The 24,312-nt window shown below is 38.8% G+C and overlaps 1 protein-coding gene across 3 annotated transcripts in view; it reads left to right on the top strand.

The window, feature by feature from the left end:
* ADGRD1 (adhesion G protein-coupled receptor D1) overlaps positions 1-24,312 on the top strand; it is a 166,578-nt gene that overhangs the window by 31,749 nt on the left and 110,517 nt on the right. For all 3 annotated transcript variants that reach the window (XM_068157400.1, XM_068157401.1, XM_068157399.1), the window contains 2 exons: positions 170-245; positions 3,673-3,814. In XM_068157400.1, the coding sequence (XP_068013501.1) occupies positions 170-245; positions 3,673-3,814 (218 nt within the window). The remainder of the gene's footprint in view (positions 1-169; positions 246-3,672; positions 3,815-24,312) is intronic.

Genomic DNA, 24,312 nt, shown 5'->3' with positions numbered 1-24,312 from the left:
GTCCTCTGCTGTATTGTTAGATGTTTGTACTTTCTCACTTAAAAGAATAGTCAGGAATCTGCTAAGTCAATCACATGAGAGTCTATAGAAGCAGAGTTTCAGGTCTAGTGGAGAAGTCTCTTGCTTACACATGTTGCTTTGAGGAATAACCCCTATTTGCTTTTCACAGATTGGATTACCATTGTGGGCCTGCTTTACCATAACATGCATTATTTCTTTCATAATATCAACCCTATGGATACCAAGTAAGTGTCTCAGACCTTGCATCCTGTAACAGCTTGTTTATTACCTTAGTGATATAACTTTATAACAGTCATGTTGTTATCAACTGTAAATAAATTACAAGCCATAATCCTGATGCTGCAATATTGAGGACATGTAGTCATTAACTAGAGAGAGATTAAGGTTTACATTAGATGTTTTATTCTATGTTGTACTAAAATAGATTCCCGTAGTGACATATTTGTCTGTCTTTGTTTTCTCCTTCCATCCATCAGATCTGGCATTAGAATTTCATAATTTTAATCTGTCTCCTAAAAAAGAAATTATGTATTTTCTCCTGACACACATAAAGATAAATCTGGCACTTAAATGAAGCAAGTAAGAAAACCTAACATCCCTCTTTAGAGGAAAAAAAAAAACCCCTGTAAGGTAATTTTATAACAGGAGACCAGACAATGCTTTAAAGACCTTTTGTTTTATAGGCTGCATCAATGAAATCATTAGCAGATAAGATAAAATGAAAGCAGAGCTGTATACCTCTTAGCAATACAGTTTACCAGGGAATTTTGCAAGGCCATTCACATAAATAATTACACTTTCCTTTTAAGATAACATGACTTTGGTTTAATTTCATCCTGCCTGGGATAGATAGATTAGTTTACTCTTTTTGCCAGTCTTTTTCAGTCTGTGACTTTCTGCTATGTGGTTTACGATAGCAGAAGGAAAAACGCAGCATCTTGGCTGTCATAAGTACCAGGGATGGCTTTCCTTTCTCTACATATGGTTACACAGAAGGTCAGGGTCACAGGAGCTGATTTGTGAGCTGTAGGTAGTGAATCCTGTCTTATGACCAGTTTGATCACACAGAGGTGATCACACAGATATTACTAAATAACACTTTTAAATCAAGTAGCAAGCTCTACCATTTCTTACTCTGCTTTCTCAAGAAAAGGGGCACTTAGCAGGTGGTTGTGAAGGAGCCATATGATTAGCATGCAAGATTTCTTACTGTCATAAAGAAATAAAGGTCATAATTTATGACAGCCTATCTTTTTCAAACAGGAGGATCAGTGCAATTTATTAAGATAATAAACTATCATCTCGTCTTCCCAAAGAGAGAAAGAGAATAAACATGGTCTTTACCTAGATGAAAGTTTAGCAAGCACATTATGATTAAGGGTGCTATATTCTAATGCATTCCCTTAAATAAGTCTATGGCTGCTGGGGCTCTGCTATTCAGAATAAAACAGTCATGTCATCTTTGTGTACATGTTAGGAAGAAGTTCTATACAGAGAGAGTGATTGCCCATTGGAATGGGCTGCCTGGGGATGTGGTGGAGTCACCATCATTGGAGACTTGATGGGGTGCTTGGTGCCATGGTTTAGTTGTTTAGGTGGATTGGATTGGTTGATGGGTTGGACACGATGATCTTGAAGGTCTCTTCCAACCTGGTCTGGTCTGGTCTGGTCTATTCTATTCTATTCTATTCTATTCTATTCTATTCTATTCTATTCTATTCTATTCTATTCTATTCTATTCTATTCTATTCTATTCATTTAGGGGAAGAAGACAACCTGGACAGTAATTCCTGTTCCACTGATTTGTATGTATTTTTTTTACTGAGGAGAACCTGGCCTTGCTTCAATATTAGAGAAACACAAAGACAATGAAGAAGAAATGTCTCCTAGATTTCAGTAATTAATCCAAGATACATGACCTTGCAGAATGTAAGGCAATACAGAATCATGACTGTAAAATTCTAGATGCAGATCTGTTCAAACCAGAATCTAGAAACCTAGTAAGACAGGAGACGCTAGCTTAGTGATTTTTCCTTTGTGAAATCCAATCCCAGAAAAGGTTTTTTTTTCTTAAATAAGTGCTCACTTCTCCTTAGCTTGGTTTTCTTCCTTTTCTTTTTTCTTTTGTGCTGTACTTTTATAATTTTTCTGCTTACATTTCAGCAGAACAGCAACATCTTACCAAAGTAGTTTGTGTGAAAGACTTTGTTTTCTGTTCCTTTTAGCACTGGGCCACTTGAACACCTGTAATTTGAAACCTGTCCATTTTCTTCTTAAGGGCAATTTCTTCTTTTTTTTTTTTTCCTTTTGTGGTGGAAAACTAAATCCAGAACTCTTGGAGATTTTTGTGCTGTACAGGCAGGTGGCTTCTATTTTGAGGCTGCACAAACAACAATTTCTAAAGAAAGTCAGTTTGGATTCCTCAAAAAAAGAAAAATCAAAGCAAACCAAAAAAGGTTTTGAACTCCATTCTGCTGCCAGTTGTATTCAGTTTGTGTAAATGTGTAGCAATTCCACTGAAGGGAATGGGAGGGAGGATCGACTCTGTGGTCTGACATCCTGAGCCATGGTGAAGAAAGGCTTGCATGTGCAAGCATGAAACACAGCAACATTATTTCTTGCCTGTGCTGAACTTTATTTATGCTTCACAATTCATTTTATTTATCCTTCAAAATTCATTTAGCTCCCTAAAGTTTAAGCATCAGATAATGGGTGTGGAAAAAGTTGTCCACCCTCTGAATCTGTGTAGGAGAAATCCCAGTGTCAGACAGTGGTCTTACCACGATAAGTTCATCTCTGAACTTAAACTATGCATATCAGAGTAGCAAATTCTGACATCAGGTGAGTGTATTTAATTCTCATGCTGGTTACTGGGAGGAGAAGTAACTTGATATTGATAGGGTTTTGTGGTTAGAACTAAGGGAGGGTGCTTGGGGTTGCGCTGTTTGAGTTTTATTTGCCCTTGTGGTGAAACTGAATAAAATAATTTCGATGTCTAGCATGACTTTTTTGTTTGTGTTTTATTTTGTTGTTGTTGGTTGGTTGGGTTTTTTTTTAGATCTGGCAGGAAAAAGTGAAAGCTTTACAAACAAGTTGCAGATGTAAATGAGGTGTTTTTAAATATGCTTTGCAAACTGGCTCTTTCCAGTGGTGTGCTAGGTTTGGAAATCCATGTTAATGGTTAATTTTCCATGGTTCATATTTCTCATAGTAAACACCTTTCATTTGTATCCTGAAGAGGTAGGCCACAGAAACCATTTTACTCCTGCTCAGTTTCTTACTGATAGTGTAAAAAATTTTTACCCTACAGCCAAATGGATCTTTGTTACTCCTAAATGTGTAAAAATGCCGAAGTCATAAGTTTTAGCTGAAAGCAGAAATAAGAGGGTTCTCATATACTACAAAATTACTTCAGCATGTCAAAAAACTATTACCTGGACTAATCAGATGTTTAGTCAGGTTCAACTGTTTGCATTGTTCCCTTTACTTTATAGTTGCTCCTTGTCCTGTAGGATCTTTCGCAGTCAGATCTTGCTCTCCTATAGAAATGAATTGACTTGAACTGAAAAAACAAAGAGGTCCTGTGTTCTTCTTGTGGATGAACTAAATGTATTTTGTTCTGTATCCTTAATATATTTGTTTCTTTTCAAGAATTGCTGAAGCTGCTGCCTACAAAGGTTACATGATCTCAGCGACCAGTTATCTTATCTCCATCAAAGTGGAACCTCTGCCCCGGCTGTCCCACAATCTGTCAGGATCTCCTCTTATTACTATCCAGCTCACCCACAAATTGGTAAGTAAAAAAGGAAGCTACCAGTTTAAGCTTTCATCAGGGCTGTCAAAACTTCAGTGTCTGTGATGATTTATTTGTATTTCCCTGGTGATGTTGGTGATTTTCAGTAGCAATTCAGATGGCATTTGTGACTACAATATTAAGGTTTTCCAACCATTACGCTTTTAATGACTTCTGTTTCCATCAGTGTAAAAGGCTGATCAGTGCCCACGTTGAAAAAGAAGATGAAATGACAAGTATAGCTCTAGGCCCTTCTGCATGTATTGTTCTGTGGATGTGTTTGTAGGTGCTCCAGTAGAATTAGTGCTTTCTCATTAAAGCTGTCAAAACCAAGAATTTGTTTATGATTTTTGCCTTTGGTCTCAACCCACGATGAGATAATTGGTGTGTTTTGAATGAATAAACCCAGACAAGGAAGTCTTCCAAGGTCAGATACAAGTGTGATGGACAGAGCATCTCCTGGAACAGGATCAGAGCAGGTTCAAATCCAATCCCTGTTCTATTCTGAAGTGCCATTTCTGGAGACCAGAGCATTCTGACTGTGAGAATCAAAGGACAAGAAATATAAGAACCTGAGAAAACCTGGAGACAAGTTTGATCCAAACTGATCAGTTTTGTTAAGATGTCTCAATTTCAACAAACTGGCATATTCCAGCAAGAAACTGGAAAAACAGCTGGTTTGGTTTGCTGTTGGAGAAATAAACATCTCTCTGTCTTGTTAGTGGAATGGAGAATAGTTGAGTTTAAACTCTGAGGTCCTGGCAGGAGGTATGCAGCATCTATGACCTACTTACAGCATTGAATAGAAATGGAAAAGAAAGATTTTGGTTCTTAAATGTTTCCTAGAAAACATGTCTTAGCTGGTTCTCCAAATATTTTTATCACGTTTTTCTTTCAACAGTTGTTTTCAAGCCATTTTATCTTCTTCCTGTTGGGCTTCTGATAAAGATGGAGTGGGCAACAGAAAACACATAAATGAAAAAAAAAAAACACCCTTAAGGCATAGAAATGAAAAGTGTTGTTTTCCTGACAGTTTTTCAAACTAAGGGCTCTCCTGAATTTCCCTCATGGCCTCTTAGAGGCAGGCACATAAGAAGTGAAGACTGTATTTTGTGTAGATCATTTATAAGCTGTGCTTTGCTTTATGCATTCAGGTTCCTCCTCATGCTCTAATATGGTGATTTACTAGCAGGCTGTTAATCAAACCTGTGTTTGGTTTTCTTTATTCCTGTTGACTTTCACTATGAAGATCATGGAGATCTTGGTGTACAGACAGAAATGTTATGTTTAGCATGTCTTTTTCTCTGTTTTACTCATCAGAACTGATGACAATGTGGTATGAACATGGCCTTCTAACCTCTCCTGTGTATAACAGATAAAGGTTGATTGGGATTTTCAGGCTCTACTGTAGTGGTTTGAGCCTTAGCTGAGAGTTAAAAGCTCAAATGGGAAAAGGCTGAGAATCTCTTCCCCACTCCCCCACCAGCTCCTCCCTTCAAACAGGGAGAGGAGGAAAAAAAAATGGGTAAGGAGCAAATCCACTAAGCAACAATCTGGAGTCAGCTTGGAAGTAGAGAGGCAAATAATTTTTTTTCTTCAAATTATATATATATATATATAACAATAACAGGGAAAAACAAGGTTCACAAGGGCAAGGAACACGAATGGATGGGAGTGGGACAGAAAAAAATAATGCAAAACCAGTCTTTCTCTGAGGAGGTGCAGAGGCAGCAGGGAAAAGGATCAGGTCCGGCCACGTGGCTGAGGAGCAGGAGGGCAGCTGCAGTAGCTCTCATCCAGCAGAGGCAGGAGCCAAAAAGGAGATCCAACTGCTATGATGTCCTGCTTTTTATACCCTAGCTGGGCAGGGAGGGGGAAGTGGAACAGACTCAGCTTTCCCAGGGGGGAGATGCCCTTCAGGGAGTGTAAAGTACCCGCAAGCCCTCCACCCTGCTTTCTTCTTTTGTTTTCAGAAAGAGGCGTTAACCCACCACATCTACCTAGAGCAGTGTGTGCTTTATTCGCTGCATTAGAGGAGTGGCTCTTTTCTCTTACAGAGGAGCTCTTATTGCTTATTGGCAATGCACCTATGGCAGCCATCTGTTACCTGTTATCATATTTCTACAGCTACTTCCATTTTGGGGGATGTTCAGGTCTTACTGAGTGTGCTATTAATTCAGGCATGACTTGGGTTTATTTTGTAGTGTTTTGGGTTGGGTTTTGTGTGTGTGCGTGTCTATCAGGTTTTGAGTTGTTTTGTTAATTTGTTTTGTTCTGATGCTTATTTGTTTTGAATTTTGTTTTTAAAAATCCTTTTGGGAAATAGGGGAAACTTGTTCCATTGTGTTTGCAGCATTGAAAAAGTAGCTCACTACTGTCTGAAATAGGTCCATAAATACAGGTCAGCACATTTGTATTTAAAGTTCTGAGCATTTTTATTTTAAGAGGGGGAAGTATTTCTGAATGTGTAGTGAGCATGAGCTTAAACTCTCTTCACACAACTGTCCTGGGATAGTAACTGTACTGGATTTTGTTCTTAGGCACACAGCTCTGAAAGGAGCTGGATAAAGCATAGCAGGTGCATCTCTCTGAAAGACAAGGAACTCTTCATCCACTTTTTCCAGTAATAGTCTGCTGCTGGCTTTTACATCTTTCTAACTGGTGCCATCTGGTTACTTTGTGAAGTTCAGGAGATGCAATGAAGCTTTGCTCCACAACTGTGGTTAGAAAATTCATAATTTTGTTTTGTCTTTTTTTACCCTTGAACAATTTCTGGACTTGAATTAGAAACTGATCCCACGCTGGACTTGATAACCATTCCTCCAGTGATTTTTTTTTTTTCAAGCAAAAATCAATTCAACTGTGTGAGATTTTTTTGATGCTCATTCCAGAAGCTGATTTCAGTGTTATCTGATGATGAAGCACATTGTTATATTTCCTAGCTTAATTTCTAAAATTGCTTTTAAAATCCCAAATCAGAGGTAAAAAACCCAAATGCTAAACGCTTTCAAATGGCAAAATAGTCTGAAATCTGCAAGTATGTTGAAACAGAAAACCTATTTTGGCATTGTAAAATATTGTATTTAGGTTGTTTGCCATATTTCATTCACATTGATTTTTCCCACTGGAAAAGCACCAGAATAGGCCTTTAAAAGGGGCACAAAAGTTTGTAGAGATTTAATAAAGCCACGGTATGAGATCTGGCCAGCGGGAATATATCTAGTTTTCCGCTCATCTTTTCTTGTATTGTTTTGCTGTTGGTGTGAATTTGCTAAAAAAAAGAAGCTATTAATCAATGACCAACAGAAACAACCCAAATACCTCTGGGTGTCTTGTGTATATGTCATGTTTTAAGCCCAAATGGCAACTAAGCACCGCACAGTCACTCACTGACTGCCCTCTGCCCAGGCGAGATGGTGCAAGGGGGGGGGGGGGGAAGTAAAACTTGGAGATAAAGACAATTTAATAGGACATAAAAGGAAGAATAATGGTAATGATAATTAGAAAATATAAGAAGAATAAAGTTAGAATATGCAAAACAAAGGATGCACAATGCAATTTCTCACTCCTGATGACTGATGCCCAGTCAGCTTCTGAGCAGCAGCCCCTGGCCAGCTTTCCCTGCAGTTTACATACCAGGCATGACATCATACGGTATGGAATATTCCCTTGGCCAGTTTGGATCAGCTGTCTGGGCTGTATCCCCTCCCAACTTTTTGTGCCTCTCCAGCCTTCTTGCTGGCAGGGCATGAGAAACTGAAAAGTCCTTGACTTAGTATAAACACTACTTAGCAACAGCTGAAAACATCAGTGTGTTATCAACATTATTGTCATACTAAATCCAAAACACAGCACTGAAACAGCTACTAGGGTGCAAATTAACTCTATCTCAGCTGAAACCAAGATGGCATGGAATCTAAATTCTTTAGAAACAAAGATACAGTGTAGATAGAAATACATTGCATATTTATCTGTGGGGAAGACCTGTAGTAAAGAGTCATGAGCAGAATCTGTGCAGCTCCTCAGAAGTGGTGCATGCAGTGAATTAGGAAGACCGCTTGTCTCTGACACCTGTGGCTTTGGGAATATAACTTTCTTCTGGCTTTTAATCAGTGGGTATGTTTAATATTAAGGAATGGATTAGTAGATGATACCTGAAAGGAGATTGTAGTGATGCTGGTATTGAATTTACTTAAGTAAATTACTTCAGCAAACTTACAGAAGTAAATACAAGTGAAGTTAGTTAAGCAGATTGGGAAACAACTGCATGTCCTTGAAAGCTTTCAGATGAGAGCAGCACAAGTCCTTTCTGTTGTAGTACCTATAATTTCACTCTCCAAAGTGGTTTCATTTAGTTGAAGATGATTGCTCATGAAATAAAAGTAGAATTCAAAATGTAGAAGAAATTTTGGCTGCAAGATCACTGTGTTAAAGTATGCACTTTAAAATAAAAAGTAATAGTCAAACTATTTATGTAAGGTTATGATTGAATATAATGATTAAACCAAGAGCATAAAATCTGGCTTAGGAACCTGTTTCATCCATTAAAATACTGCTTGCTTATAATAATGGGAGAAACATTTGAAGTGGATACTGATCTCATTCTTACAGTTGCCTGTTTGTTCCACATAATGTTCTCAATTTAACAGAGCAAAATGTAATAAGAAAAAGTACAGAATAACAAGTCTCAACAAATGGCTTTTCTCTTAAGATTAGAGTCTTGACTTTTTCCAGTCAATCTGATTTAGTTACAGCTACTCCCATGGAACCGACTGGATTGCAGAAATATAAAAATGAGAGGAGTGAAAAGAGAATATATTTTCTTGTACTGGCTGTAGGGGTGTTTGGTCTAGCTTAATAAAATGTTAATTCTGTTTTGTATCATAGTATCATTCAGGGTTGGAAGGGACCACAAGGATCATCTAGTTCCAACCCCCCTGCCATGGGCAGGGACACCCCACACTAGATCAGGCTGGCCAGAGCCTCATCCAGCCTGGTCTTAAACACCTCCAGGGACTTCTACTAGTATCTACAGGAAAAACATCAGTCGTTGAGCAATGGAAAACAAAAGGGAGTGAAATAAACCGTGCCTATTTTAGGAAAGAATAGTTACCAAGAAAATGGGCCTAGTAGTGCCCCTTGAATCAAAACTTTTCAGAGCCTTTATCATTCCACAGCCTAAGTCACTGCTAATTAAATTTTCCCTTAGACAAGGATTCTCTGGGTTCTCCTGAAATTTCTGCTTTCAGGAGCTTGTAAGATGATTAAGTTTCTATTTTGTTTTTAAATATGAGGCAGCACAAACTGATGATGCTTCCTTTTCTAGAGAGTACCACAGGGCAGTAGGCAGAATGCAAAGAGGAGAGACGGATGCCCAGTATAGGGGACAGGCTGGAGGCTAAACTGGTGCTGTGGTGAAGCATAGGAGCTGAAAGGTTGCTACATAGTTAGTACACACTGTTAATTTCACAGCTACAAGAACTAGAGAGACTAGACTATGGAATCACTTCTATCGGGGAGGACATAAGAGGAATACATCAGTAATTGCAACAATTAGGTCTTTGATGTTTAGGCTCACAGGTGGATTCTCATGGGGCTGATATTATTGGTTGACATTCTTTCTACCCAAAGAGCAGGCAGAAAATTCTCTAGTCAAACATCCATTTGTGTGAAATAGGTTTCTGGCTTATAACAGAAATTTTCATGAATCAAGCTGAATAAGTCTTCCAATTTTTTTTCACAGGATAAGAGTATTACTTGTTTAATTCTTCTTATGAAGTAAAGACTCCCTGTGGGTAGGATAAATATGTGCATTTTACTACTTAGTGTTATATATATATATTTTATTTTCAGTATTCTAACAACAGTCTGCTTAGTGGCACAATCCCCCAAACCATTTTTTGTTACTCTTCATCTTATGAAAATATGAACAGCTTTAGAAAGATTGTTTCACAAAAAGACCTCATCAAGGATTAAAAATTCAACTTATTTGCATGAGAACATGAAGCGATTAAGTGTGGTCTTTTTTTTCCCTGCCATTTGGAGGAACGCTTATCTGCTCTTTCTATACAGAGAGTCCACTTTTGTAACACAATGACATAGCTAGCAGTGAAAAGCAATTCTCATTTTCCCCTCTCTGAAGTTACAGGTTATGTTTTCCTGTGATTTTTGTGGATCATTAAGGGCCTCTTTGCTTGATACTTTTTACATGTTGAAGAATTGCTTTCACGGACCTTTTTTTTTAATGAGGATCTTTTTAATGACTGCCCCTTCCTTCCTACTGCTTAGGGTACAAGATCAAAATGCAGGAGGACCAGGAGTACTCTGTGACACCTTAGGCTCAGATTTATTATCACGCCGTTGTCTTAAGAGGAGGATTTAAAAATCTCATTAAATATTTCATATTGTTGATTCTGTATGTGTCATAATATGGTTTTGTCAAAGACTGGGAAGAGTTTGTTCCATGTTCTTTCTATATCTCACCTGAAAAACTGTCAGACAAAGGTTATTAAACAAGAAAATTATATTCAGGAACAAGTAGCATTGCTTATATTGCAGCATTTTCAGTGTGAACAAAAGTTTTACTCTAATTTTACTGTCTCCCTTGATATACCTGCTGATTGAGTCTGGTTGTGGTAGTCTCTGGTCTAGATACTGGAACACTTCCAGTCCATCAAGGGGAACCAGGGTGAAAATAAGGGAAATAATAAGAGGACAAGCAGTGGTAACCACTACCAATGTATATTACAGCTGAAAAGGTGACTGCATTGCACTTATGAGAGCTCTTGAATCAAAAGATTATGCTTTGTTCCTACTGGGTATCTACTCAAAACAAACTCACTGCTGCAACTTGGTGCATACATTGGAGATTTTAACAGCGAGTCCAAAGACCAAAACAGTAAAGATACAGTTAAGGTAGATCCATGCTCCTAAGTGTACTTATCCTGAGGCATATAACTCTGGCTTTATTATTGAATGAACACAAAGAATTTGAATAAGGCCTTGCATTAAGGTGTTAAACTTTTCAAAATGTCTAGCATTTATTTGGAAAAGCTTTAGAGCACATTCCGAATGTGTTGGTCAGAGAAGGTTGTCAAAACTTCAGATGATAGACATATAACATCTTCAGACAGACATTGGTTTTCATAACTATAAAGATGCCAATTTACATTAAAGATGCTTTAAAAAAACCCCATTTCTTTACAATAGGTTGCAGGATTTAATGTGAACACTTATACTTATCAGAAAAGTTTTGTCTAAGCAAAGCCCTTGAAGGCGCACAAGCTGAATACAAAAAGTTATCATAGTATCATTCAGGGTTGGAAGGGACCACACGGATCAGCTAGTTCCAACCCCCCTGCCATGGGCAGGGACACCCCACACTAGATCAGGCTGGCCAGAGCCTCATCCAGCCTGGTCTTAAACACCTCCAGGGACGGGGCCTCGACCACCTCCCTGGACAACCCATTCCAGGGTCTCACCACTCTCATGGTGAAGAACCTCCTCCTCACATCTAGCCTGATCTCCTAGTTACAGCAGTCAGTTGTAATTCTGGAACATTCTGGGGAGAGACAGACATTTTTTGATTGATTTTAAAAACTAAGCAAAAAAAAAATAATAAAGATAACAGAAATCAACTAACACCTTCAGTGTGTGTGGGATGATGTGAAGCCTGATGGTAGTTTGCAGTTGAAGGAGGTTTTATCTCAACCTCTCCAGATGTTTTGTAATGAAGCAACAGTACATTTTGTAAAATGCTTATCCTCAGGAAAAGAAAATATCTGTTTCTAGCAAGATGTTTATCATAGCAGGAGCAACTTGAGAACTAGCATTTAACTTATATGATCCAAGAAATGACAGCACAGAGTAGAAATTTAAAAGTGATGAATGTCAGGACTGAAATGCATACGCAACGTGCTCTGGCACGTGTCAGAAGAAGACATAGAAACAGAAATAGTGTAAAATTGCAGTGATATTTTGTAAGATCTACAAGGCTGTGTAGTATAGACCTTGACCTTTGACCACACTGAAGTCACTTTTGTCATGCAGACAAAGTAGCTATCACTTGTATTTCCTGACAAGGCAGCTGATCATTCTTCAGCACATACCACCTTAGTACAAATCTGGTGGTGAGACAAAAGGGAAGCATTCACAGGCTGGATGCTGCAGCAGGACACACTGCTCAGTTGATCCCTTACTGTTGGCTGGCACCTTAGAGAACATTCCCTTGCAGCTAGAAGAAACCTTTTTGTGCGCTCATTTCATCCACTTGAAGGATTCTGCAGTTTTCTCCAGGGTTTTCCCTTTTTGCAGAAGGGGAACGTGTGCAGCTGCAGGTTTGGAAAATTATAAACTCCCAACTGCTATACCCTTGGCGAGAGGGCCTCACGTGAAGATTAGATGCAGACTGGGAATTCTCAGTGTAGCTGGTTTTACTCCAAATATATTTAATGCAAATGTCATTTTAAAGATTTGCTTGATTGGTGGGGAGGAGGAGGGGGCCAGATTGGGAGGTGAGGGGTGGGAGGAGTAGGGGATATTCTTTTCTAAGATAGTACCAAGTTTGGACTAATTTAGCATTGTTCCATCTCATTCCTTTGCTCCATATGGTTCATTTTAACAAACAGAGTGCTTAGGGAGTTGTCTGCCTGACCATGAATTGTTAAACTTTCTTACCATATTATTACACTGAATCATTCAGTCAGCTGTTTCCTCATTTTTTTGACCAACTTTCTTATCATTTCTCTTCTACTATTTTACTTTATGCAACCAACTCTTCCCATTAGTGACCTGCTTCCTCTATGCTCCTTGCTAGAGTGCTTCATAAATGAAGCTTTAGCAGCTTTTCTTGTTAATCCCATCTCATATTCTGTTATATGACTTTCTTAAATCTCCAGAACCAGGAGTCATACACGAGCATCAGCATTCATTACTGTAAGTGCAGCCTGCATGTCTGGGAACTGCTCTCTTGGGGTACTCCTTTGGAGTTGGTAAAGTGCAGGGTAAAGATAGACTTCCTCTTCTCTTAATTATGATGCTGTTATAGAAAAGTGTACCTGAGCTTAAAAGGTACTTTCTCTGTTGTCTGGTGCCTGGCCATATCACAAGGTTTGTTTAACATCATTACTGATAGGAAAATGAAATGGGAGAAGAACCAATTCCCATTTGTACACAAATATTAGTGCTACCATGAGAGAGACAAATCAATGTAGAGTCACTTTATCTTTATGGCCAGTTAAGTGTTGACTAATTTATATAGTGATTGAGGGAAAACAATGACTGTTGCCCACGTCTGCAAAACAAAGGTATAACTTTTCACTGAATGGTCTTTGCCAAGAAAACTTAAATAAAATGCAATTAAAATCGTGAGTCTTAAAGAGTGTATCACAATTAAGCAAAAAGAAAAAAAACAATGATAATGAAGATCTTGATTTAAAAATCAATGTGAGGTTTGACACTTTGTTATGCAAATTAAATCTTTGCTATAAAGAATACAGAAAACTCATTGAGTTCAAATAAGAAATGAAGGTATCTGCAGCTAATTTCTTGCCCCTGGGCAACCTTAAAATACCACTAGTCATTATGATGATATATAGCATATCTTAATGATACTGCAATAGCTCAGTTGTGTTAACATTATTAACAGAAACATCCCAGGACTTATTTTCTCATAGGAATCAATTTTAAAAGGCTAGGAGGGTGCATTAGCAAACAAAACAAAACAAAAAAACCCCATTTTTTTTTAAGAGCATTGAAGATTGCCTGTTGTAAGAATCAGGACTACATTGTAATAAGCTATAATTCATAGGAGATCAGAACAGGTTTAAGCCTTTGGAGGCACAATGCTTTCCCTTGTCTTATCACTCATTTATCATGAAGCAAGTCTTCAATATTTCTTTGTAAATGAGTCCTTTGGCTTTGAGGTGGATATTGCAACGGGAGCAAGGGCGTCATGAAGTGGCTGAAAACTTCTGGAAGTGTGCAGGCAAAGTTTGCTTTTAATTTTAAGTTTAGTTGCTGACTTCTATTCTTTGGGTATGTGGATAATTTTATATGCCAGCTTCCACTTAGTATCTGTAAAATTACTTCTTGCCTAAAGAAAATAACCACTGGTGACTGGAACCAAGTGTTATCAATCTACAGCAAGAAGCATCTGCTCTTTCTCTTTCAAATCCGAGTCTGCAAGTGACAGTGCATCAGCAGTTGGGGGTTGGTCAATACCGAGCAATAACTCTGAAAAATCTTGCTGACTTAAACCCAGAAGTGAATTCCACAGTTATCCTGTTTTACAGAACTGTGGTGTCTTGTGCTGCTTCACTCTGCCTTCGATTGAACATTTATCACAGGAGGAGAAGTGAAAATTATGGGGTTTCTATTTGACATGATCAAATCTGGTCCAGTGATTTAGAGTTCTGTCCCAGCTGCAAATGGTTTTTAAACCCAATTTAGTTCCTCTTGTTTAAGTTCCTCATCAGTGACTACATCCTCAAAGCATCCTTGTGTGCAGTGATGGCATATTGCAGGAGTTCCAGCTAGTTGTGCTACATTTAATGAACTGTCAGGGTTTCTGCTATAAAATGTTATATTTCTTTGCACAATGTTAATACAGATGTATGCACATTTAAACATTATGAAGAGAAGTTAGTGCAGAGGTAAAATAATCAACATTCATAGGTTAATTACTTTGATCTTTGAAATGATAAATGAGAAAGTAAGAATAAAGTACCACCAGAATCTAATCCCCACTGCGAGCACAGCTCCTGCAGAATCTCTCTTGGTGAGGTCAAGCCACTTTGAAGTGCAAGAAGAAAAGTGTAGCAAGAAATTGCAAAAAACTGCAAAAAGCTGGATTTACATTCAAAATGCCCAAATTACACACACACACACATATATATATATGAGGGCAGAAATATTATTGCTGATTGAGAATTTCACATTTCCTAGAGTCAGACACTTTGAGAGTACGTTTTCAAAATTGTTTTGTAATGAGGTATATTAGAGATAAAGGGTAAAATCCTCATTTAATTAAATTCATGGTAGAACTGCTGATGTCTTCACTCTAATGGTGGCCTAATGCTGCTTTCAGACTGATACAAATCCATCCTTCATTATTCATAATAATTTGAAAAGAAAACAGAATCAAGACCAAAGACTGAAAATAAAGATTAGTTTCACTCTGTCTGTTGATGTTACTGGCAGACATTTTTTTTTTCTGAGTAGAAATAAGATGCTCATGCATTGTTCTCCCTCTCCATTAGTTGCATCTTGAACAACCCATCTAAAAGCAAAAGGACTTTTTGGATCCCCTAAATGCATTGACTTAACTCTAGGCAGGGTCAACTCCAACCCAGCGGAGGGTTAGGCTGGATGTTAGGAAGAAATTCTTCGCAGCAAGAGTGATTGGCTGTTGGAATGGGCTGCCCAGGGAGGTGGTGGAGTCACCATCACTGGAAGTGTTTAAAAAAAGACTGGATGAGGCACTTAGTGCCATGGTTTAGTTGATGGTGTTGGGTGATAGGTTGGACTTGATAATCTTGATGGTCTTTTCCAACCTGCTTAATTCTGTGTTCTGTAACTGGCTTCATCTTCCAGAACAATGCAATTAGATTCCAGTTCAGTTGCAGTGGTGGAAAGGTGGAGAGAAATTTGAGAGATGTTCATGTTTGTCTCTCTTGATTTGCTAGTTTGGTTTTGTACATTTCAGCTGAGTCAGATTGTGTATCATTTGGGTTCATACAGGAAACCTTACACTGGCAAGTTTTTAAAATCAAGATTTTCCTGAGCTACTTGTTACTTTAGGCTGTTCTCACACATAGCAACAATTAAATCAGAGAAGACCATGTATGGATGTTAGGAACAAGTTATTTACTATGAGGGTGGTGGAACAATGGAACAGGTTGTCCAGGGAAGTGGCTGAGCCCCCATCTCTGGAGATACTCAAACTTAGGCTCAACAGGGCCTGATCTAGTTGAAGATGCCCTTGCTAACTGCAGAGAGGGTTGGATTAGATGACCTTTCAAAGTCCCTTCCATCCCAGACCATTGTATGATTCTATGTAGTAAATGCTAAGTAAATAAGAAGCAGAAAGCTCATTATAAAATTTCTCACTAGTTATTTTAGTTGAGGTGCCATTTCCATCTCTCTGTAGTCTTTTTTTTAACTGCTTTCAGTAATATTGGATCTAAGTAAGCTGTTGTAAATGCTCCTTGAGATACTTTGGTGTAGCAGTTGCTAGTGTTTTTGCTTCAGTGGTGGCTTCAAAGCATTAGCACCAAGTATTGAGGTAACCAAGTTACTTTTATCAGTTATGCATAGATTGAAATCTTAGCTCATGCTCTTTTGCCTTTTAGGTTGTACATTTACTTGTCTTACTTGCCAGTCCAAGACACTGGCATGCTTGTATCCAAGTTCCTAGACTTCTAGCACATCTGCCCACGTCTCTGAGAAAGGGAGCTTGCAGGAATGATTTATATGGCACGAATGAGTGATGTTTAAATGTATATAAACAAATGATGCTCCACTCAGAAAATGGGCACTATACTAAATCTATTTTTGTTTTCTTCATTTGTGTCCTGCTGCCTTGGAAACATATACAGAAATGTACTGAATGGTAAGGCAATGAAAGGCTAACTATCGTCAAGATGGAACGTATGTTGAAAAGAATAGGATCTTCTGTGCACAGTCTGGTTTACACCATCGTTGCAGAAAGGCTAACAGTTAGGGTTTTTTGATCCCTTGAATTACTTTTTTAGGGTGTATCTGACCAAGAGAGCACAAGATGTAGAAGGGCATGGTTGGTAACAGGGACCTTATTCATTTGGATGTATTTCTAAATCACAGAGTATTGAAGGTTTTTGAACGTGAAACAGATAAGCAGACATAACTTGCAGTTAAGTGCATATTGATATGTTACACAGATTAGACATTAACAATGGATGCAAGGGAGTTCAGTATGGTTTTGTGGAACCAATTAAACATAGTTTGTAATAATGAAGGTTGAAAAGTTGTCTTTGACTACTCTTACGTTTATCAAGTAGTGGTAGCTTCCAGGTAGAATGAATTTATAGTTAGTAGGAAGAGGATTTCAAACCTCTAAAAATCCACTTAATGAAAATTGATTTCCCCCTCCCCCCCCCCTTGAAATATTCACAACTTCTAGCAAAAATGCTGTGAATATTGCCTTGGAGCACTGGATGGGAAGACAAGAATATGATCCACATTTAGAGTGGAGTCCTCATGGCTGTCGTAGAGAAGTGGGGAAGGTTGAAGGAAAGATACCAGTTATGCAGTCTAAAAGAGACAAACATTATTGCTCTGCTGATGGCGATTAGGGGCATTAGTGCAGAAAGAATTGCAGAATTTGGAATGAATTGTAACCGTTTTGTTAGGCTTCTGAGCTGCTGTCTTTAACCAGCAAGAGAAAAACAAGGCACCTGCTCAGCAGTGGTGAATGTGACCTTCTTTTGCCACAGTGGCACTTCTGCTAAAAGCAAAACTGAGGTCATCTGATATGGCTTTGTGGCTGGGACCATGCTTATTACAAGGCAGCGTTACGGCTAAGTATAGGCTGTGTTACCGTAACATCACCAGTTTAGAGAAACTCTTGCATTTAGTTCACACAACATAAATAAAAGTTTTGGCTTGGAAAATAGCGTTAATTTTAGTTCAGAAATGGCAGAGGAGTCATACTTTAGAGAAAGCTGTAGATAGTGAATGTCTGGCTTTGCTTGTTTCCTCAGTGCTTGTTAGATGAGGTGTTTTAACTCAACTCTCTCTGCTTTGCAGCAGAGTTGGTAGATAATGATATTAACAGCTAGTAATAGAAACTTGGAGTTGTTTTTCTAGCAGAAAATGTGCAGCTGCTAAGGAGGGATTTTCCCTTTTTTTTTTTTTTCTTCCTTTAAAAAAGAAAAAAAGAAAAGGAAAAAAAAATAGAAGAGTGGAGTCCTTCCCAGTTTAAGAGGCTAACACAAGCTGGGTCAGCAACAAGATTCCTATCAGGACAGGGCCAGCCAAGAGAAGCTGCTTTTTAGTGACTCATGCTGAAGCCAGCTCCACATACCTTCCTCCTCTGCAATGACTCACAATAAATTTCAGTAATCTTGATCTGTTCAAGCTATCATTTAATGACTAACATATGCTTTGAAGGGGAATGTGCACTCTAGATGAGGGCAGGGCTGATATGATAACACTTTCAGTGTGACAACCAGAGCATCGCAATTTAGGAGAGAGGACGTAGTGCAGCAACGTGTTTTACAGGGATTACTCCTTGATTTGGATTAAGCACGCTGCTAAATGCTTTGCTGAAGCTGGGTGTTAGATGGTGCTAAGCAAGGAGAGATAGAAGTGGTGAAAATCATAAGAAGAGAAATCTGATGAACCAACAAAATGAAATAGAAATGTATTCCATTTGTGACAAACAAAAGTTGGATTGAGTTTGAACTTCTGTATGTGAATTGTCCTGCTTTTGGTCAGAAGCTTTTACAATAGACTTCTTGTTAGCATAATGATTTTGGAAATAATTTCAGGAGTGATAATTTCAGGACTGCTGCTCCATGTATTTTTTTTCATTCCTTCTTTCCATCTGCTATGAAAATTGATATCAAATCCAGCTTGAATAGCCAGGAGAAGAATAAATTTGGAGAAAGCACCAGACACACCAGGGAATTTGGTTTTCCTGAGCCATGTTTGTAATTATTCATCTGCAATGATGAAACCTTACAGGTTCCCACTTATTATTAGGCCTGACCTTATTGCTCTCTACAAATACCTTAAGGGAGGTTGCAGACAGGTGGATCTTGGTCTCTTCTCCCAGGCAGCCTGTACCAGAACAAGAGGACACAGTCTCAGGCTGCACCAGGGGAGGTTTAGGCTGGATGTCAGGAAGAAGTTCTATACAGAGAGGGTGATTGCCTGTTGGAATGGGCTGCCCAGGGAGGTGTTGGAGTCACCATCATTGGAGATGTTCAGGAGGAGACTTGATGGAGTGCTTGGTACCATGGTTTAGTAGTTTAGGTGGGTTGGGTTGGTTGATGGGTTGGATGCGATGATCTTGAAGGTCTCCTCCAACCTGGTCTGGTCTGGTCTGGTCTGGTCTATTCTATTCTATTCTATTCTATTCTATTCTATTCTATTCTATTCTATTCTATGTTGTTGAATTTAAAGTTTGAGAGAAGGATTTATTTTTTTTTGAGGGGGAAGAAGGGGTCCCCCTCAGCCTTATTATTTTTATTTTTAGGTTTTTGAATATGGCAAGCAAATGTTAATTTTTCTTTTAGGAGTATTACTCAAAGACCCTCAGAGCTTGATCAATTTTTCTTTGTCAAGAAAGCCAGCCTTGCGACATAATGCAATTAATTATACACTCCAACTAATTAAAACACTAGGGCAGTGTTGATTTTTATCCTAATCTCTGATTTCACTGTTTAAATTTCTATGTAATGACTGTGTTGTGATTCCTATAAAACATCCCCCACCCCTCAGGTTTGTCAGCGTTAAGTTCCCGTTCTCCACAGGTCTCAATACACAACACTTGTGATATAGCGCTGACTTATTTTCTAGTGCAGTGGTCTTGTTTGTTGTGCCTCAAACTAGAGAGATAACATGGTTATAGAAACTGGCTAAACACTGAGTGGGACCAGGTGTTCATGGAGAGTCAGTCTGCAGGAGTTTACAGAATTTGATAAAATGGTGCCACTTTGCACTAAGTGAAGGCACCTCCTCCAGGAAAGACATTCTGAAACCCAGCCAGTGGCCCCCAGGTCATTGTCCTTCCGAAAAATGCTAAAATTTGCAGCAACGTGACTACTGCAAACTTATTGGACACCACCAGTAGAAAAATATGTTTCACACCACTATTTCAGACAGGTGTATAAAAGCTTGAAAACTTAGGCAACCTCTTAAACTTCATTTGTGTGATCGGTGGCAGAGCACACTTGGAGAAGAGGTCAAAATGTTCCATTTCTTGGTCCTGTGAATGCAGTGTTGAGTCCTCCTGACCTGCCACCGCAGAGCCATGACAGGTTCACGCAATTTCCTTTGCAAAGCTGTTGGATTGATATAAATTCCTTCAAAGAGCAGAAATATTTATGTTGAAAAACCACCAGGAGTTAGACAGAGTGCTTGTAGCAGTAAAAGAGGTGTGGGCGAAGGAAAGCAATCATCCAGGGAATAATATAATAGAGCAGAAGAAAACAGCACAAACACCATTTCTGTTGCAGAGAAGCATTACTTTGCTCTTGGGAGCGGTTGACAGTGGGAAACAAATAGGCACAAATTCAGCAACCTCTGTGGGACTGAGCTCTCTTGAAAAATGCTCAAGTGTTGTTGACTCATTCACTTCAGAGCCTGGCATGTGATAAGGTTTGGTTAACTTTTAATCTTTTGGGTCAAAGCTTTTACTAAGTGAGGTTCACTTAGGTGTTCAAGGCCCATTTGTTGCTGCCTTGATAGCCAAACTGGCAGAGTCATTGAAGGTGTACACCCATACAGGCTTCATTCATACACTGCTATGAGAAGATGGTTCTCAATGCAGCCATCCACTTGTCATCTGCATGTTTCTGCTTGGAGTTGTTGAGCAAGCATGCACAGCTGCAGCACCAAGCACAGGTCTATGACAGTAAAATTCCTGCCTGTAAATACTAACTGGAGATTTATTATATATATTTTTTTTTAAACAGGTAGTTTTCTCCCTTAATTTCTTTTGTAGACTTCTTTTTCACCATTAAGCTATACAGGAGTGGAAAAGCAGCATGGGAATGACCAGTTGGGAGAGGTGAAATGGGATATTATGTGTAAATCATTCAGTACAGAAGTCTCACACAGTCCCTTGAAGGCAGCATGGAGGGAACAAGCCCTTTACAAATGTTATTAAGCCTGATTATTTAAGAAACATATAACCACTCTCACTTAACTACCTGGGAGTACATGATGCCACTTTAAATCATGTACTTCTCAGCTGACCACAGAAACATCAAACCTAAGTATATCCTGTCAATATCAAACCTGATAGACTGGTAGAAATACTGCCAGTAAAATGTATACAAATAATTGCAGTGCTTTATTGTGGTAATGTCTGTACCCAAGGGGACAAAAGCAAGACTTCAGTATATAATATATCTCTTTATTCTGTAGTTCTATTCCTTTGGCATAGCCTGCAGAGTGTTGATTAGCTTTTTACTTTCTTCAGCTTGAATATTTTGTAGATCCCAGAACTAGATTTACATATTTTAACTCATTCTTTGGCTTTCTCTTGAGGAAAGTTAGAGCTCAGCAAATATTATTAAAAAAAAAAAATAAAGTAAAATAAAAGGAAAAAAGAAAAAAAAATCCATATTCTTCCACTTAAGGAAAAAAAAATAATAATGAATTAAATTTTGCATCCTGCAACTAGGAACTAGCCAGCAGAAAATAAATGTACTGGCAAAAATATTTAGCATAGCAGCACATTTTAAGTGGTTACTGAAGACTGTTCCTGGAAGGCACACTTGAAAAAGGCAAAGTTTTAACTGTAGCTCTTGACTTAAAATAGTGAGGGTTTAGTGAAGAAATGAAGAATAATCCATCACTTTGGGAATCATCAAAGGTATTTGCAGTTTGAATTGTACGTGTTGTTGAAATGGTCAGAATAGATGTATACACTGAAAACCCGTACAATACAAAACCCAGGGAAGAGTTACTGGTTAACTTGCTCCTTGCTTCTCTGGGAGTCTGTAAAACATCTCCAAGTAGTTCTCTTATTAACACCTTAAGACCAAAGGTGGTGGTTGACCAAGCCATGTTCTCTTAGGCTGGTTGATCCTTCCACTACTAGCTTGTAGTCTCCTGTCTTCATGGGAACAGAATCCATGGAGATTATTTATCTTACCTGAAAGGACCTAACAAGATTTTCTCATCAGGTGTTTGATATTATTTATATCACAATGATTTTAACTAATGCATAAATATTTTTTTAAAGCTATAATTTATATAATGATGATCTTAACTAATGCATAAATATTTTTTTTTAAAGCAGAGGTGCAATGTGTTACAGAAAGGCAACTTCTTTGATAGCCACATTTATCTAAACTAGGTGTTAACATCTTCAAGTTACAGATTAAGCAGAAATGCTGACTTCTGCATTTTTTTTGCAAGCTGTGAACATTTTTCCTAGATGTAATTCCTTGATGTTTTACCCATGTTTGTCTGGCTTTTTCTTCACTAATGACCTGTCAAAACCCCCAGATATTTCCTGGATTAAATATAGCAAACAGTTGTGGAAGAGCAATTAATCAATACAATGACTCCGTACCAGTGCTACTTCTAAAGGAGCTGTTTTACATAGGCTTCTCTGCTGCACACATTTCACTCCCATCTTTGCTGGTGTGCAGGTCTTGGAGAACAGAATTTTATTATTTGTAATTTAAGATTCTGTGTGTTTTTCATTGTATTTTCTTTCAGATCATCAGGGATTTCTGTTTTCATGCTGTAGCCTTTTGTGTTGACTACAACATGCATCGGAACGGTAGCAAAGAATTAGCTTCTGAATTGTAAAGCATTGAGCAGATAAAACTCATCAGACTTTTGAAAGGTCATGAGATGGAAAGAACCATCCAATGACAGGGACATGAAGTTACCCTGACTGCTCTTCCAGTGGGTTCCTGCAGCAATTCAGAAAATGTGCAGAGCCAGATCTGTAAAAGAGTTTGGATATCCAGTTACTCTCTGTTTGAATTAAGCTTATACCCTGTTTACCTTTGAAGACCTGAGTCAGGGTGTGTTTGAGTAACACTTCTGTATTTCAACCTCCTGTACCACTGACCTCTTCACATTTGCTCAATAACCCAGACTATCTGTGCAGTCAAGAAGTGATGTTAGTTCTTCCAGGCTATGATCCATCTCTTGCCAATGTATTTCTTAAGATACATTGGCTGAATTACTCCTGTTTGTCTCCACTGATATGAGGAGAATGTGGCACGTAAAACACCTAGATTTGCTTGGCTAGAGCTCACTCTCTGTGTCTTGTTTTGCTACAAAGTTATTGGTGTGGTCAATATGGTAAGGGAAGCAATAGAGGTGTGTAAAGGAATTAGAGGTACTGTTTATGCTTGCTGTAAAGACTGTAGAGATGAGATATGGACATTTATATTTGTAATGACTGAAGTTTGGACTGCTTGCTGTAGTTTTCTGTAGTGTGCAATATTTAGACCTACATTTTAGGAAAGATGTTGAGTTGCTGGAACATGTCCAGAGAAGGGCAATGAAGCTGGTGAGAGGCCTCAAGCACAAGCCCTATGAGGAGAGGCTGAGGGAGATGGGGTTGTTTAGCTTGGAGAAGAGGAGGCTCAGAGGAGACCTTATTCCTTATTGCTGTCTACAAGTACCTGAAGGGAGGTTGTAGCCAGGTGGGGGTTTGTCTCTTCTCCCAGGCAACCAGCACCAGAACAAGAGGACACAAGCTGTGCCAGGGGAGGTTTAGGCTGGATGTTAGGAAGAAGTTCCTCATAGAAAGAGTGATTGGTCATTGGAATGGGCTGCCCATGGAGGTGGTGGAGTCACCATCACTGGAGGTGTTTAGGAAGAGACTGGACGGGGTTCTTGGTGCCATGGTTTAGTTGATTAGATGGTGTTGGATGATAAGGCGGACTTGATGATCTCAGAGGTCTTTTCCAACTTGGTTCATTCCATTCCATAAACAGAGGGGAAAAACCCCCACAACAACACAAAAGGGAAAGGTAGCAAGACTACAAAAGTCCTTCATTTTTCCTTGTATTCTTTTTTGCATGATTGAACCAAATGTTGTAAGTTTTGATGACAGCACAAATGTGACATTTCAGCCCAGTGTGATAGAGCCCTGAAAATAAAAATGTTCCTTGGAACTGCTGATGGATTGCTGACAAGGCTGGAGCTTCCCAACTAATGGGAAATGATGACAACTGCTGCATACAGATGAATTGTTTCAGTCTGAGCTGCAGCCTCTCTCATTTGTCTGACAGTATTCTTTACATTACATTGCCTCATAGTCCTGGGTTTCTGAACAGCTGTAGCTTGTGCTGGGTTACGGGATCCAAAAATCAGTACTATGTCAGTGACATAACACCTGATGAATAGATCAGGTCTTGGATGCTGCTTTCCCCCTCCCACCCCCTAAGTAAAGGACCATGTAGGAACTAGACTGAGCCTGTATTTTCAGCTGAATCACCATTTTGTACTTGGTGAGCCTGGTTTGGTGCACACCGCATTTGTGTTTGCCTAACCATTTGTACGTGCCTGCCAACAACCCTCTGCTTCCTGAAGACAGGAAGAACCTCTGCAAAGTGAGGTGCCACCTCCCCATGCTAACGCTGATGTAAACACTTGCCTAGGGGTTTCTTGGCTCAAGAATGTTCAGTTTAGGAATAGGAGAGACTGCATAGATATCAATATTTTTCATTTCATGCACAATAACTTCTTCTGACACAGAAATCTGACAACTTCAACAAAATAGGCTAAAAATAAGGTAAATGTCAGAGCACATGGGG

This window comes from Melanerpes formicivorus, unplaced genomic scaffold (genome assembly GCF_026170545.1).
Source record: "Melanerpes formicivorus ecotype bairdi unplaced genomic scaffold, bMelFor1.0.p_v2 SCAF_36, whole genome shotgun sequence".
NCBI classification, from domain to species: Eukaryota; Metazoa; Chordata; class Aves; order Piciformes; family Picidae; genus Melanerpes; species Melanerpes formicivorus.
Note: the sequence above shows the minus strand (reverse complement) of the source record. Positions and strands in the feature narration are given on the sequence as shown.